At 32.6% G+C, this 17509-nt stretch overlaps 2 protein-coding genes, 1 long non-coding RNA gene and 1 pseudogene across 3 annotated transcripts; all 4 read left to right on the plus strand.

The window, feature by feature from the left end:
* Positions 1-357: 357 nt before the first annotated feature.
* LOC123211611 (putative disease resistance protein RGA3) lies at positions 358-3155 on the plus strand. Its single transcript, XM_044630407.1, has 2 exons — positions 358-2534; positions 2810-3155. The coding sequence occupies exons 1-2, from the start codon at positions 358-360 to the stop codon at positions 3153-3155; spliced, it is 2523 nt and encodes an 840-aa protein (XP_044486342.1).
* A 212-nt stretch (positions 3156-3367) lies between these two features.
* Positions 3368-4210, plus strand: LOC123212508. Its single transcript, XR_006501556.1, has 2 exons — positions 3368-3459; positions 3779-4210. It is a non-coding gene; the product is annotated as an uncharacterized LOC123212508 (long non-coding RNA).
* Positions 4211-4743: 533 nt separating this feature from the next.
* On the plus strand, positions 4744-12447 carry LOC123212547 (annotated as a pseudogene).
* On the plus strand, positions 11112-12447 carry LOC123212548 (electron transfer flavoprotein subunit beta, mitochondrial-like). Its single transcript, XM_044631725.1, has 3 exons — positions 11112-11369; positions 11466-11546; positions 11978-12447. The coding sequence occupies exons 1-3, from the start codon at positions 11112-11114 to the stop codon at positions 12074-12076; spliced, it is 438 nt and encodes a 145-aa protein (XP_044487660.1). The 3' UTR covers positions 12077-12447.
* Positions 12448-17509: the final 5062 nt, after the last annotated feature.

Raw genomic sequence — 17509 nt, forward strand, 5'->3', positions numbered from 1 at the left:
TTAAAATTGTTAAGATGAGATTGGGAATAGGATTAAACACACATAGATTAAATGAAAAAAGACTTAAACCTGAAATTGTTACATTGCTTGTAGAGACTAAAGTACCTTAACTAGCATCAAAGCTAAGCATTCTTAGAAACAAGGAAGCCAAGAATAAGAGGATTGCTTTATTTGGATAAAAAATGATTCCTTAACTAGCATCAAAGCAACATGTTGATTGAGTCATAGTCATTTGGTGAAAGAATCTTTGCTCTCTTTTTTTGGGCTATAACTATTGAAGGCAAGGTAGCATTGTTACAACAAACTTAAACACACCAAAATTTCAATATCTTAAATCAATTACCATCTTTGACAACTATGGCTGAACCCGTTGTCTCCACCATCTTGACACAATTGGCATTGCTAACAAGTCAAGAGCTAAAACTACTTTGGGGTGTTGATAAAGAAGTTGAAAAACTCATCAGCAATTTCCAGGCCATTCAAGCTGTAATTGAAGATGCGGAGTATAGACAAGTGAAGGAGTTGGCTGTGCGACATTGGTTGGATAAACTCAAGGAGGTGTCGTATGACATTGATGATGTGTTGGATAAGTGGATCACAACAAGCAAAAAATTCCAAATGAAGAAAGTTGAAAACGCTTCCAAGCTTTGGAAAAAGGTGAGCATCTCGTTTGATTGCTTTTTTTGCAAGAAAGTTTCCTTACGTCATGAAATTGCTTTTAGTATAAGAGATCTAAAGGAAACACTTGATACCATTGCCATGGAAAAGAACAGTTTCAATTTTAGCCCAACTGTGAGCACTAGTACTCAATTAGAACACAAAATTACTACCTCTTTTATTGATTTATTAGAGGTTCAAGGAAGAGATGATTATAAGAATACTTTGATAAACTTATTATTGATTGAGAGTAGTCAAGCTCCAATCATTCATATTATTTCTATTGTAGGAATGGGAGGGATTGGTAAGACAACTCTAGCTCGAATAGCATTTAATGATGATAAAGTGAACACCCATTTCGATAAGAAAATATGGGTTTGTGTGTCTGTTCCTTTTGTTGAGACTAATATTGCAAAAGCAATTCTTGAATCTCTTACTGATGTTGCACCAAACGTAAGTGAATTAGAAACTATGCTAAGAAAAATACGTCAATCCTTAGAAGGAAAAAAATTTCTTCTTGTCCTAGATGATGTGTGGACTGAAACTCCCGATGATTGGAAACAATTAAAGAATTCTCTTAAATGTGCTTCTAAGGGTAGTAAAATTATCATGACCACACGTAAGGAGAGTACTGCAAAAATAATGGGAGCCACAAATATGATCCCATTAGGAAAGTTATCTGATAATGAATCATGGTTGTTGTTTACTCAAATTGCATTTTTTGGAAAGACCAAGGAAAAGTGCGAAAAATTTATAGATATTGGTAGAAAGATAGTAGATAAGTGCAAAGGGTTGCCTCTTGCTTTAAAGACTTTAGGAAGTCTCTTGAGCTTAAAATCAGAAGTTGAAGAATGGCAACGCGCTTTAGATAGTAATTTATGGGGAATAGATAAGATAGAAGCAGAACTCTTCCCCACTTTGCTTTTGAGCTATTATGATTTGTCTTCTATACTAAAAAAATGCCTTTCATATTGTGCCTTATTTCCAAAAGATTATGTGATAGAAAAAGATGCATTAATCAAACTATGGATGGCTCAAGGGTATCTAGGAAATGAAGAAATGGAATTAGTTGGTGAAAAATATTTTAATACATTGGTAATGCGCTCTTTCTTTCAAGATTTTGAAAAAAGTGAATACGATAATAATATTATCCGATGCAAGATGCATGATATAGTGCATGATTGTATTCAATCTATTGCAAAGAATGAGTGTTCTTATATAGAATTTGAGAGTCCTACAATGCCTCAATTTGAGATTTCGACGAAAAGTATTCGACATGTATTGATAAAATTGTCCTCAATTCCTCCCTATATTCTTAATCTTAAACTACGTAGCCTTGTTGTTGAAACTGAAAGGAATGATTTTACATTAAACACATCATTATCTAAGAAGTTGACATGTCTAAGAACGTTAGCTTTGAATTTAGGATGGGGGAAAGCTAATTTGGAAGGAATAAAAAATCTGATACATTTGAGGCACTTTGAGTTGCATAGTATTACTACAGTAATATTGTCTGAGGCATTATGTGATTTATATAATTTACGAACCTTGGATCTCACTGGTTGTTGGAATTTGAGAAAGCTAGCCCAAGGAATAGGAAAGTTGGTAAATTTGAGGCATTTGTTAATTCTTAGGACTTTCTCTTTAGAGTACATTCCAAAAGGAGTAGAGAGATTGAGTTGTCTAAGGACATTAAACAAATTTATTATTGCCGGTGATGGCTACAATAAGAAAGCATGTACAAGTCTTGATTGTTTGAAGAACTTGAAACTGAATCAAAGGTCTTTAGAGTTAGAATTGGGAAATGTGAGGGATATTAATGCGCTTAAACTTGCATATTTAGAGAGTATGAAAAATCTACTTGATCTGGTATTAAGGTTTGATATGCTAGAAGACGAGAGAACATCTAAACTGATTCTTGGAGCCTTACAATTACCTTCTAATTTATTGAAATTAAAAATAACATACTATAAAGGAAGAAGTATGCCTTTTGATTGGAAGGTATCATTATCCAAATTAAGGGAGTTGTAGCTTGATGAATTTGGAGCATGTGAGTATTTACCACCTTTGGGAAAATTACCATCCCTTGAATCACTTGTGATAAGTTCGATGTATAAAGTGGTAAGAGTGGGTAATGAATTTTTGGGAATAGAAAATGGCGTCACATCAACATTGCCTTTCCCAAATTGAAAGTCCTTCGTTTCGGCTATCTAACGGAATGGAAAGAGTGGCATTTTGAGACATCAGAATATACAGATGAAGATAGTACAATTTTTGAGACATCAGAATGTATAGATGAAGATATTACGATCATGCCTTATCTTCATTTCTTGTCAATGATAGACTGTCCTGAATTAAAGGCAATTCCCGATCAAATTCTTCGAACGCCAACACTGCAACATTTAGAAATCTCTGACTGCGATATTCTAAGAGAAAGTTACAAGACAGAAGATGGAAGGAGCAAATTCTCTCACATCCCAAAGATCACAATTGATTAAAGACTCTGTAATTAGAAAGGTTGAAGAATTCTCTCTAAGGTATTTATTTTTATTTGATTTCCTCTCAAATTTAGTTAGTAGTAATCTTTGATTCAAAAAGAACTTCCATCTTGTTTAATTGTTTGAAATTAGCAACAACTTTTTAACATTTTCAAATTTTTACAATGATTCTTAGTAATTTTTGACTGAATATATAATCACTTCATCCTTATTATCAATGCCATTGATGAGTTGTCTAAGAATTTTCCAGTACCAACAAGGGAAGCTTGCCCTTTCAACAACTACATATGATCCTTGAGTTCAGGTAATTTAATTTGCAAGATAATTTTTTTAACTACATATCCCTTAGGTCTGTTTTGGTCTTAAAATCTGCTTATCAATATATCCAATTACATTTTTTAATAATACTTATAAATCTCTCTGTTGAAATGAATTTCTTGATGATTCAATGTAACTTAGTCAAAATAGCTGATTCATTTGTAAAATCACCATTGTTGATCGGTAATACCTTGTTAACAAACCTTTATCTGGAGAATGATTAAGTTTAGCTGGGAGAAATGTGTGGATCAATTTGTGTGATTATTTATTTATTTTTGAATTAACCAAACAATTTTGTACATCAGAATGACAGGGTATGCATAGGATGTTCTTGAAAGTTAACTAGTCAATATAATTATATCAATGTTCTCTCCAAAAAGTTTGATGAGAGCTGAAGACAAGAAAGAATATTGATGCTGATGAGAAACTAAGACATCTTGGTATGAATATTTTGGTGACATGCTCAAAAGGGAGCATAGGCCTTGGCATGTTGCTGAGAGGTAAACTTATGTTAGCCTGGAGGCTATTTGTTTCATAACAAAGGGGGAGGGGAATGGTGTGGTGGGGCTTGTGTTAGAAATAAATAGCCTCTCAGGATTTATGGTGGCTTGAGGTTGGTTTTTCGTGATTATAAATTTGTTCTAAAAGATGTAACAGTATTTGTAACTCTTTTTTTTATCATAGTGAAACCAATCATCTCCACCCGTGGACGTAGCCAAATTGGCGAACCACGTAAATTCTTGTGTTCATTTATTTTAACATTATGTTTGATGATAATTTTTGTTTGAACGATATTATTTCATATTTGGTATTCTTAGCACTGCTTTTCTAAGCTCATGCAACATATTGTATTGAATTAAAAATAAATAAATAAAACACATTGATGTGCCCAAAATATGATTCCAAACTTATAAACTCTTTCTAGTCTGAATGTATAATATCTTCATTGGGACAAAAAATTAAAGGAAAAACCTTTTGAAGAAAACTTACTACAATCTACATTCCACACAATATACAAATTAAAAACTGCATTAAATCAAGGTATTTCAAACTTCCATCAAAATCCAAGATCATGTAAAGATGCAAAGAGTGAGACCTTAATTTTCAGGAACAAGAAATTAAGAAATATATAGAGAGAGTAAGATTTGAAGTTGAACTATTTGAAGAAGGGTAATAACGTAATTTAACCTTTTCCTGATAATAATTCAAAACAAACTTCCAGTTCCAGTCCTCATCCAAACCAAAAGCAAGAGGGGAGCCAGACATCATAATCAAGAGTAGAAAAATGAAGATCATGATGACCATAAAATGAGTTGTCGACTACGCCGTGAAGATCAGAGTGAAACCCAATAAGGTATTTATCAATATCTTAAAATAATTCATTAAAAATTATTATTATTATTTTTAATCTGGGATGGGTTTGCATTACAGACCGGAGTTGAGACCAACAAGGTCAAGATGTCAATGAACCCATTTTGCGAGATAGCATTGGTGGAAGCTCTCAGGATCAAGGAATCAGGGTTAGTCTCGGAGGTTGTCGCTGTCAGTATGGGCCACTCACAGTGCGTGGATACTCTGCGGACGGGTCTAGCTATGGGAGCTGATAGAGGGATTCATGTGAAGGCTACCTCTGTGCTGTATCCATTGACTCTCGCCAATATCTTGAAGAGTCTTGTTGAGGTTGAGAAGCCCGGTTTGCTTTTGCTGGGAAAAGAGGTTTGTGTTTCGTTAAATTTGTTATGGTTTGGGTCTAGCTGATCAAAGAAGTTCATGTGTAAGATGGGTTTCCTTGTAAGATGGGTTTCCTTATTATGCAGATTGTTGTGTAGGCAGTCGATGATGATTGCAATCAAACGGGGCAAATGGTTGCAGGGTTGCTCAACTGGCCACAACCTACCTTTGTTTCTAAGGTTGGTCCAACTTTCGAAAAACTTTTGTTATTTTATTTTTATGTGAATAAATCTGATACATTCAGGATAGCCTAAAACAGTGTTGGAATTTTATAGCAGTTGTATATTTCGTGAAAATAATTTTGGGTAGGTACTGCTGTTGCCTTTGATTAATTGATGAGTATGTATGCTTAGTTTATAAAATTTACCCTTTTTTTTTATGGAATATTGCCATGTTCAAACTGCAACTACGGTATTATACTAGTGTTCCATCATTTTGCCGCTTTTGGTGCTTTGTTAATAAATAATTGCTTGAGATTCTTAAAGAAACAGCTTAAAGTCCATATAAGTTTAAATGTTTTGAGATTGTATTGGTTATTGATTTTTTCTTTTATTAGGTTAACTTTACTATGCTTCTTCTTCAGCTGATGTCTATTTTATACTTAAGATAATTTTTTCCTAAGATTTATTGCTGCTATTTAGTAGGTTGTTTTGGACAAGGAGAGACGAGAAGCCACTACGGATAGAGAAGTAGATGGTCGTCTTGAGACACTATCGTTAGACTTACCTGCAGTAACCACGTAAGTATTGTGCAATTTGTGAGTTCTGATATTCAAAACATTGGAGATTCCTTGAGCATGCTGTTTTCCTTTAATATTTCTTTATTATTTCCTCTCAAAACCATCATTTTAAGAGTGAGGATTGTATACATACACTCACCAGAAAGCAGCTTTTGGAAACAGTGGAAATCTATTTAGGGATATTTTAGAATGTAATAGTTTCTAAAACAAATCTTCTGAGACTAGAAAATTGTTCTGGAGGGAATTATAATATTTAGGGATTTTTTAGAATATAATAGGGATATTTAGGAGTGACAAGGCAGCTGTACCAAAGGCTTGTTATATTATATGTGAATTAGAATTATATGCTGAGGCTTCAGATATGTTTCACAGAGGTTCATTTTATGTTGTCACCCTCTAAACAGCTCAGATTTGATTCATGCTAGAAGATCTTTTTCACATCATTATTAATGTGAATTATGTCTTAATTGCCATTTGAATTGAAGACTGAAGTTCATTTTAAATTATTTTTTGAGCTATACTAGTAGACTTTTGTTTAAGAAACAGAGTATAAGTCCTTTGCAGAGCATGATTTTGAAATTCTTATCTTAAGTGTCATTTGGGAACTGGTTGCATTGGCCACATGTCCTGGAACATCCTTACCTGGGCCATACTTTTGGAAATTGTTAAATGGAAAGTGGGTCATTTTTTTCGGTACTTATTGAGACCCAACGGTTGGAAAGGTGCAAGCCACACCACCAGGCAAACACATGTATTTGAATATATATTGGAGTTAGAATAGGAAGTTTCCCTGAGAAATGTGCCAATCCTGATTATTGATTCTACAATATTCTAGTCTTTTGAAATAAGTTCAATATCATAAAGAGCTAGAGTCAGTAAGTCTTATGGAATAGGAAAGTTATTATTCAGGTTCTAAACCAGTATACCTTCCTGCCAGTAATCCCTCTATCAAGTACACCAATCCTCTTACTATTAGTAATCGATCCAGCTGTATATGAGACTGCTGATGGTGGTGAATCAGGCCAATTGGTTCCACCAAAACCTAGAACTAGACAGTATCTTTGGCACAGATACCTCCATTTTGGTTGTTCCTGGATAGCAGGGAAGCCTAGACTAGTCTTTCCCCCGCCTAAGAGAAAGCGGATATGCGAAAACTCTCCAATCTGTAGTCTTTTCTCAGAGAATCTCACAAAAAGGAAAAAAAGAAGGGGGTTCCTATCATGAGTTATCCAAAATGTTTTGTGGTCACTACTATCAATCCACTGCACTTCTTGCATTGGGCAACATCTGAACCTCCATCAGGACTCAAAAAGGACTTTAGGATCCTTAGAAAGACATTAGGCACAACCACTCGGATAATTTGATCAGAATTTCTGACCCTAACTTGATATCATAATTTAGGATCTACAATTGGGGCCCTACCAAATGTCGAATAGTCTTAAATAAATCCTTTTCTCTTATTCCGATTGATTGGGACTGCCACCAAGCCAGTTTAGATTTTGATTAAATGTAGTTTGGATATTATATTTAATGATTAAATAAGTAAAATTGTTTAGATAATAATATTTTAAATTGATTTAATAGTAAATAGTTTGAATTTCAAGTTATAGCTGTAGCACATACTCATATTTTGATTTCAAACCTAACTTATCACAATAAAACTAAAATATGAAATTTACATATGTTTTTTAGTTTTTGATATTACCACAACAAAACTAAAGTACAAAATTTACATATGTTTTTTGTTTTTTATCAAAAACTCTATAAATGCAATTCCAAACCGTCATAGTATTTAACTGTAATATAAATTTCATCCTAATTAATTAGAATTCTTTAGCTGCACTTCACCAACCCTAGTTTATATTTAAAATGTTAATTAAATTTTCAATTAATTAATTATAAACAAGCATAAATTATTTCTACATGAAAATATTTGTCTAATCATTCAAACCTTTTTTAGTAATATTGTTTTAATTCCATTGAAATATTTCTACATGAAAATATCAACAACAAAAGCAGGAAAGAAAGGTAATATAGTATAGAAAATATGTCCTTTCAAATAGTTGATCTCTCGAAATTTTATACCAATTCTAAGTTCCAATGTCTCTGACTCTCAAAAACCAATGATAATTATTCATATTTCTACATCATAATTTAGGCATAATCTGATTATGGGTCTGTTAAATTATATACCAAAGTTGTTTAAAATTTTAGGAAAGTTAAAAATCCGTGAAATCAATAATTTATTTGATAAAAATATACATATTGAACAAAATATTTTCGGCCCTTCTTGTTTAGGGCCTTAGGCATAGGCCTAGTGGTCTATGTCTTAATCTGATATTGAGAATTGTCTAACTCATTGATTTACATAGTTTGTATATTTAGTAATAGAATGAATAAATGTGAAGTTCTTGAATTCTTAAAAACACCTCAAATTTTAGCACAATTGAATATAGAATACCCAGGTATGCCCATGGTATCCATAGGTCACCCATGATTTTTTTCCAACTCATTTTCTTTTTCTCTTCAACATCAAATTTACAACACACTCAATACAAATTTCACATATTTTCTCTTATCTTGACATAAAATGAAATCAAATTCACCTTAAAATGAAATAATTTGTTGTATTAAAAACAAATTTAAAGGATATAAGCACTAAATATTTTATTATAAATATTCAATTCATGTTCATTGCTAAAATTTGTCAAATCTATAGAAAACATTTCTGTAATTTGACACAAAATTTCTTTCTTCTACAGAATACTTATATATTTGAAGAGAAAAATATAGAAAATTACAAAATAAATACATTAAAATAATAAAAACAAAAAAGAAGTTGTGAAAAATTAATACTAATAGGTAGCTCATGGGTCAATTCATACCTGTAAGGCTGGGTACGAATTTTAGAAGTTATTTTTCATTCAAAGACCCACAACCGTTTTACATGACTCACACTTAACTCACCCACCCATTTGCCAAGTCTAACCGGTTATAGGTTACCCAATCTATAAATTTTAATGCAAAATATAATTACAAAATCATTCTAGTATTTCACTGTGACATAAATTTCATACTTGACCAAAATTTTTATTGTGTTTTTAGTTCAAGTTTTGTATTTTTTATTTTAATCCCAACTTAGTATATATCCCTAATTTATATCTAAAATGTTAATAAAATTTTCATTTTAATACCAGACCAAAATTCGAAACTGAAATTCGAATTCTAAAAGTTGAAAAACCCTAGAATGGTAACAATCAAAAAAGTCTTCGAAAATCTGAAAAATATGAGTCGATATATCGTAAAATAGTGAAATTCGAAAAAACGAAACTGAAATTCGAATTCTAAAAGTTGAAATATTCTAGAATGGCAACAACCGAAAAATTTTCAAAAACCTGAAAAATACGAGTTGATATATCGTAAAACGGTGAAATTCTAAAAAACAGAACTGAAATTCGAATTCTAAAAGTTGAGAAACCCAGAACAGAAAAAACAGATATAAAATTCGAAAACTACAGGATCAGAAACCCTAGATAAGAAAATTCTCAATTTGCCCCCTCATGAAAATTCCTATTTTAAATAGGTCCACCGTTATATGTCAAATTTCAGAAAAACCCGCTGTGTTCTAAGGAATCTTCCCGGCTCCCCAATATTTTAAAAAAGGTAAATTACCCCCCTAAAAAACGGTCAATATTTGCTGAACGTGGGAGAAATTGCTTGATGTGGGAAACACTGTTCCCACGTCGGACTACCGATCTCTTCGGCAGCCATTTTCAACCAAAATTTGGTTGTTTCGGCCTCCAATTTCCACATAAAACAAATTTACATAAGGTTTAACATAAAACCCCTTAATCAATTCAACCAAAACAACAAAGAATCAAAACATTTTAAGCATTGTTCAAGATCGAAACCCTAAAATTTCAAACCGCAAAATCTCAGTCAAATCTCAATAATATGAGCAATAACTTGATTCAAATAAGATTAAGGGAGATATACTAACCTTCTTTGCCATTTGCGGTTGTCGGAAAGCAAGAAAATCGACGAAAATCTGGTCGACCTATGGGATGAATGTGGTAGCGTGGGATGTTTTGAGTTTTCTTATAAATGCACAGTAAAATCGCAAAGATTAACGTGGGAAATAAGTAAATTTGGTTGTGTTTATATATAGGGGCAGTTTCGTAATTTCGCCAAATCCACGGCGACGTGACAAATTTCAAAAAACCTGGTGTGGGCTAAGGACTCTCCCTAACACCCCAATATTTTAAAAAAGCTAATTTACCCCCCTAAAAAACGGTCAATGTTTGCTAAACGTGGAAGAAATTGCTTGACGTGGGAAACACTGTTCCCACGTCGGACTGCCAATCTCTTTGGCAATCATTTTCAGCCAAAATTTGGCTGTTTCGGCCTCTGATTTCCACATAAAACAAATCTACATAAGGTTTAACATAAAACCCCTCAATCAATTCAACCAAAACAACAAAGAATCAAAATATTTGAAGCATTGTTCAAGATTGAAACCCTAAAATTTCAAACCGCAAAATCTCAATCAAATTTCAATAATATGAGCAATAACTTGATTCAAACAAGATTACGAGAGATATACTAATCTTCTTTCCCATTTCCAATTGTCGGAAAGCAAGAAAATCGGTGGAAATCTTGATGACTGTGGGAGATTGGGAAATTTTGAATTTTCTTTGAATTTGCACAGTAAAATGACCGTGGGGAGTAAGGAAATTTGCTGTGTTTATATATGGGGGCAGTTTCGTCATTTCACAAATCCTGGGCTTTTTTGCTTAAACCTGAATATTTTGGGCAATTTCACTTAGACCCCCTTAATTTTGGCTATTTTTTATAATTTTCCTAAAAAGAAATGGTAACTTACTCTTTTACTAAAATAATTCAACCAGTCCCTAAACAAAACCAAACTCGATTCATTGTCATCTAACAGAAGCAAACAGGGAGCCAGACATCACAATCAAGCCTCTAAAATGAAGATAATGGTGGCTATAAAATGAGTTGTTGACTAGAACGTGAAGATCTGGGTGAAACCCGATCAGGTGTTTATCAATAAATTAATTAATTTATTCAAAAATTATTATTATTATTATTTTTTTTAAATTTGGGTTGGGTTTGCAATACACACCGGAGTTGAGAGCAACAACGTCGAGATGTCAATGAACCCATTTTGCGAGATAGCTTTGGAAGAAGCTTTAAGGATCAAGGAATCAGGGTTAGCCTCCGAGGTTGTCGCTGTCAGTATGGGGCCTTCAGAGTGCGTGGATACTCTGCGGACTGGTCTAGCGATGGGAGCTGATAGAGGGATTCATGTTGAGGTCACCTCTGTGCTGTATCCATTGACCGTCGCCAAGATCCTGAAGATTCTTGTTGAGGTTGAGAAGCTCGGTTTGCTTTTTCTGGGAAAGCAGGTTTGTGTTTCGTTAAATTTGTTATAGTTTGGGTCTTGATGATCAAAGAAATTCATTTGGAAGATGGGTTTTCTTACTATACAGATTGTTGTGTAGGCAATTGATGATGATTGCCATCAAACAGGACAAATGGTTGCAGGGTTGCTCAGCTGGCCACAGGCTACCTTTGCTTCTAAGGTTTGTCCAATTGTCAAAACACTTTGATATAGATATTGTAATGAAAATTAATACTTTCAGGATGGCCTAAAACAGTGTTGGAACTTAATATCAGTTGTATATTTCTTGAAAATAATATTGGGTAGATACTACTGAGGCCTTTGATTGATTGATGAGTATGCATGCTAGGTTATGAAAATTTACCCCCTGCAAAACTACAGTATTATACTAGTGTTCAATCCTTTTGCCGCTTTTGGCGTCATGTTAATATACAGTTGCTTGAGATGCTTAAAGAAGTGCCTGAATGTACATTTAAGTTTAAATGTTTTGAGATTGTATTGGTTATTGATTTCTTCATTATTAGGTTAACTTTAGTATGCTTCCTCTCCAGCTGATGTCTATGTGATACTTACGGAAATTTTTTCCTATGATTTACTGCTGCTATTTAGTAGGTTGTTTTGGACAAGGAGAAACAGGAAGCAACTGTGTATAGAGAAGTAGATGGCGGTCTTGAGACACTATCATTAGACTTACCTGCAGTAATCACGTAAGTATTGTGCAATTTGAGACTTCTAATATTCAATACTATGAAGTTCTTGAAGTCTTAAAAGAACCTCAACATGTCGAGAAATTGAATATAGAATACTATGAAATCAAGATGGCAAAAACGATAGTATGGTTCATGTTCCAACCAATATCCGTGGTCTTACTTGATTTAGGAAAGACCAATTTTTGTTTTTGCAGTTATATCACTTTGACCCACAATTGAACAACCTAAATCGTCTTAATTTGTGATTCAACTGGCTAGTTCAAAGCAGCCAAACTATTTGATAATGTTAGTATGATGTCATGCTAATGTTATTGTAATATTTTACAACTAATTTAAGACCCAACAGTTGGGAAGGCATAAGCTATTTCACCAGGCCAACGCTTGTATTTGATTATATATCGGTATGATTTTTATTTAATTTGTCTTTATGAAATTTTTTATTTTTGAAAAAAAGATTGCAATTGTTGGGCTGCCATCCAGCCAATTTAGATTTTGATTAAATGCAGTTTGAATTTTATATTTAATGATTAAGTATGCAAAATTGTTTTAAATAATAATTTTTTATTTGATTTATACAGTAAATCAGTTTGATCTCTGATTGATCCGAACCCATACTCTCATCAGATTGATGTTCTATATAGATCTGAAAATATTGGTATAATAGGTTGTGTTAGCTTAGGTTTTACCCAACCTATGCCAGCATGGAGTTTACCCAGGCCGTTCTTCAACATTTCAATTAATTGATTATAAAAAGCATAACTTATTTCTATATGAAAATATTTGTCTAATCATTCATTCTTTTTCTATTAATATTGTTTTAGTACCATAATTAACCAATATTGAAATATATAAATCAGTTTTGACTGTGATTTGACTTCAGTTGCATCATTTCGAGTGTGATTTTAGCTTAAATTGCAATGTATTGATGAAATTCAAGCCAGATTTGGCCCAATTGCTTCATTGCAGGTGTAATTCTTGATAGATCGCATCATCCTGGGAGCAATTTGGCAGATACCACGTTGGGCAATACTATTTAGACCATATGGAGTATCGTTAGTTAGAGTTTTTATTTTTCCCAGTTGAAAACAAACGTTCAAATGATAATTTTTTTTAATTGATATATATATATATATATACTTTTTAATTTTGGAGGTGTAAGTGATTTATTAATTTTTAAAGATATGAAAGTATCCATAAAATAAACCTTGGCGGGAACATTTTAGTCTCTTTAACTTAAATATAAAAAAATTTTCCTATATGAATTGAATTAGGATTAATCTAATCTAGGTTAAATGAAAATATGCTTAAACCGGTAATTGTGGCTTTAAGTATCCTTGGATCTATGGAAGAAAAGAATAAGAGAATTGTTTTAGTTGGATAAAAAGTTGCTACCTTAACTAGCATCAAAGCAACATGGTGATGAAAGATTCTTTGTCTCTTATTTTGGGCTATGAATATTGAATTGAAAGTAGCATTATTATGACATAATTAAACACACTAAATATATCAGTATGTTAATTTACCCATGCAAAGAAAAAATATGGTTGAGGTGGAGGTAATTAAGAAATATATGGTTATCATCAGAATATTTGAAAATTAATGAAGAAAGACAATTATAAAGGAAATAATTAATAAAATTGTAATGATTTGGTCAATTTAATATCTACATTAAATATGCTAATATGAATTTAATAATTTATATGTATTCTTTCCAATTTATATTCAAAGCATATAAAAACCATGAATTTTCTTTTACTTTTAAATGGGTAAATGAGTTGGGTATATTCATATTCGATTACCTAAATTAGCAATTAAAGATAAAACTCTTATTTATTCCAATAAAATTATTTGTATATGGCATATGTACTTAATTGAATACTCAAAACTGGATACAAATGGCATGACTCTATTTATTCATTCCACAAATAGGGGATAATGCCCAACTTGCTTGTAAAATGTTAAATGGATAAATGAGTTCAGTCTCTCTATTTTATATATAAAAAATTGTTAAGATGAGATTGGGAATAGGATTAATCATAGATAGATTAACTTAAAAACATATTTAAACCATAAATTGTGGTGTTGCTTGTAGAAACTAAAGTATCTTAACTAGCCTTAACTTGCATCAAAGCAAAGCATCCTTGGATCTAAGGAAGAGAAGAATATGATAATTGCTTTATTTGGAGAAAAAATTGCTTCCTTAACTAGCATCAAAGTAACTTGTTGATTGAGTAATAGTCATTTGGTGAAAGAATCTTTGCTCTCTTTTTTTGGGCTATAAATTTTCAAGGGAAGGTAGCATTGTTACAACAAAATTAAACACCACAAATTTCAATATCTTTAAACAATTAGCATCTTCGACAACTATGGCTAAAGCCCTTGTCTTCACCATCCTGAGGCAATGGCTTCATTAACAACTCAAGAGCTAAAATTGTTAGGGGGTGTTGATAATGAGGTTAGAAATCTCATTAGCAATTTTCGCGCTATTCAAGCTGTGATTGAAGATGCAGAGACCAGATAGGTGAAGGAGAGGGTTGTGCGAGATTGGTTGGATAAGCTCAAAGACGTGTTATATGACATTGATGATGTGTTGGATAAGTGGATCACAACAAGTGGAAAAATCCAAATGAAGAAAGCTGAAAATGCTTCCAAGCTTTGGAAAAAGTATGCTCATGCATCTTGTCTGATTACTTTTGTTGCAAAAAAGTTTCCTTGCATCATGAAATTGCTTTCAGTATATAAAATCTGAATGAAACGCTTGGTGTAATTGCCATAGAAAATAATAGTTTCAATTTTAGCTTGACCATGAGCAATACTAGGCCACCAGAACACAAAATTACTACTTCTTTTATTGATTTATTATAGGTTCATGGAAGAAATGATTATAAGAATACCTTGAGAAAATTATTATTGAATGAGAGTTGTGAAGTTACAGTCCTTCCTATTGTTTCTACAGTAGGAATGAGAGGAATTAGTAAAACAACTCTTACTCGAATAACTTTTAATGATGATAAAGTGAACACTCATTTCGATAATAAAATATGGGTGTGTGTGTCTATTTCTTTTAATGAGAGCAAGATTGCCAAAACAATTATTGAATCTCTCACAGATAATGCACCAAACCTAGGTGAATCAGAAACTATACTAAAAAAATACGTGAGTTTTTAGAGGGGAAAAAATTTCTTCTTGTCTTAGATGATGTGTGTACTGAACTCCCAACAATTGAGAACAATTAAAGGATTCTCTTAAATGTGGTTCTAAAGGTAGTAGAATTATTGTGACTACACGTAAAAAGAGCACTGCAAAAATAATGGGAACCATGAACATTATCACTTTAGGAAAGTTATCTGATAATCATGATTGTTATTTACTCAAATTGCTTTCTTTGGAAAGATCAAGGAAGAGTGTGAAAATTTTATAGATATTGGTAGAAAGATAATAGATAAGTGCAAAGGTTTGCCTCTTGCTCTAAAGACTTTAGGAAGTCTTTTGAGCTTAAAAGCACACGTTGAAGAATGGCAACTTGTTCTAGATAGTGATTTATGGGAATTAGAAGAGATAGAAGCTGAGCTCTTCCCCCCTATACACTTGAGCTATTATGATTTGTCCTCTAAGCTTAAAAAATGCATTTCACACTGTGCCTTATTTCCAAAAGACTATATAATAGAGAAGGACGCATTGATCAAATGATGGATGACTCAAGGTTATCTAGGATATGAAAAAATGGAATTAAGTGGTGAAGAGTGTTTTAAAAAATTGGTAATACGTTTGTTCTTTCAAGATTTTGAAAAAAGTGAATATGATGATAGTATTCTCCGATGCAAGATGCATGATATAGTGTATGATTGTGTTCAATCTCTTGCAAAGAATGAGTATTCTTATATAGAATTTGAGAGTCCTACAATCCCTCAATTTGAGATTTGTACTAGAAGTATTCGAAATGTAAATATAAAATTGCCCTCAATTCCTCTATATATTATTAATCTTAAACTGCGTAGCCTTGTTGTTAAGGGTGGTTGGACTGCTTTAACATTAAACACATCATTGTTTAAGAAGTTGACATGTCTTAGATCATTAGTTTTGAATTTAACAGCGAAAAAACCTAATTTAAAAGAAATAAAATATTTGATACATTTGAGACACTTTAAGTTAGAAAGTTTTAATTAAGAATTGCCTGAGGTATTGTGTGATTTATACAATTTACAAACCTTGGATGTCACTGGTTGTTGGAATCTCAGAAAGCTACCCCAAGGAATAGGAAAGTAGGTAAATTTGAGGCATCTGTTAATTGCTAGCACAAAATCATTAAGGTACATTCCAAAAGGGGTAGTAAGATTAAGTTGTCTAAGGACATTAAACAAATTTATTATTGTCGATAATGGTTACCATAACAAAGCTTGCACTAGTCTTGACAGTTTGAAGAACTTGAAACTGAATCAACCGTTTTTAGAGTTACAATTGGGAAATGTGAGAGATATTAATGCACTTAAACTTGCACGTTTAGGGAGTATGAAAAATCTACTTGATCTGAGATTAACATTTAGTTGGCTAAAAGAAGAGAGAACATATGAACTGATTCTTGGAACCTTACAAGTTCCTTCTAATTTATTGAAACTAGAAATAATATACTATAGAGGAAGAAGTATGCCTTTTGATTGGAAGGTCTCATTATCCAAATTAAGGGAGTTGAAGCTTCATAGGTTCTATGAATGTGAGTATTTGCCACCTTTGGGAAAATTACCGTCCCTTGAATCACTTATGTTGACGGGGATGGATCGTTTGAAGAGAGTGGGTAATGAATTTTTGGGAATAGAAAATGGCGTTGCATCATCATCGTCATCGATTATCGCCTTTCCCAAATTGAATTTCCTTTGCTTTGCCTGGCTAAAGGGATGGAGAGAGTGGCATTTTGACACTACAAATTATAAAGATGAAGATGTTACAATCATGCCTTGTCTTCATTTCTTGTCAATGGATGGCTGTACTAAATTAAAGGCGCTGCCCAATTACATTCTCAAGTGCCAACACTACAGCATTTAGAAATCTCTTTGTCCCCTTTTCTGAGTGCAAGTTATGGGACAGGAGATGGAAGGAGCAAGATCTCTCACATCCCAAATATCACAATTAGGTAAAGGCTCTGAAATTGATATGGTTGAAGAATTCTCTCTAAGGTATTTATTTTTATTTCATCTATTCGCAAATTTAGTTTGCAGTAATCTTTGATTCATAAAGAACTTCAATCTTGTTTAATTGCTTGAAACTAGCAACAACTTTTTAATATTTTCATATTTTACCATGATCCTTGGTAATTTTTGATTGAATATATAATTACTTCATCCTTCTTATCAATGCCATCGATGAGTTGTCTAAGAATCTTCTAGTACCAACAAGAGCAGCCTGCCCATTCAACAGCTACATATGCTTAGGAGATTCC

Source organism: Mangifera indica, chromosome 3 (genome assembly GCF_011075055.1).
Source record: "Mangifera indica cultivar Alphonso chromosome 3, CATAS_Mindica_2.1, whole genome shotgun sequence".
NCBI classification, from domain to species: domain Eukaryota; kingdom Viridiplantae; phylum Streptophyta; class Magnoliopsida; order Sapindales; family Anacardiaceae; genus Mangifera; species Mangifera indica.

Bases quoted from the DNA above. Each gene is read 5' to 3' on its own strand.
- LOC123212548 (XM_044631725.1), top strand. From the start codon at position 11,112: ATGTCAATGAACCCATTTTGCGAGATAGCTTTGGAAGAAGCTTTAAGG. The intron at 11,370-11,465 runs GTTTGTGTTTCG...ATTGTTGTGTAG, and splicing joins TGCTTTTTCTGGGAAAGCAG to GCAATTGATGATGATTGCCA. The intron at 11,547-11,977 runs GTTTGTCCAATT...GCTATTTAGTAG, and splicing joins AGGCTACCTTTGCTTCTAAG to GTTGTTTTGGACAAGGAGAA.
- LOC123211611 (XM_044630407.1), top strand. From the start codon at position 358: ATGGCTGAACCCGTTGTCTCCACCATCTTGACACAATTGGCATTGCTA. The intron at 2,535-2,809 runs GTTTGATATGCT...TTTTGGGAATAG, and splicing joins CTACTTGATCTGGTATTAAG to AAAATGGCGTCACATCAACA.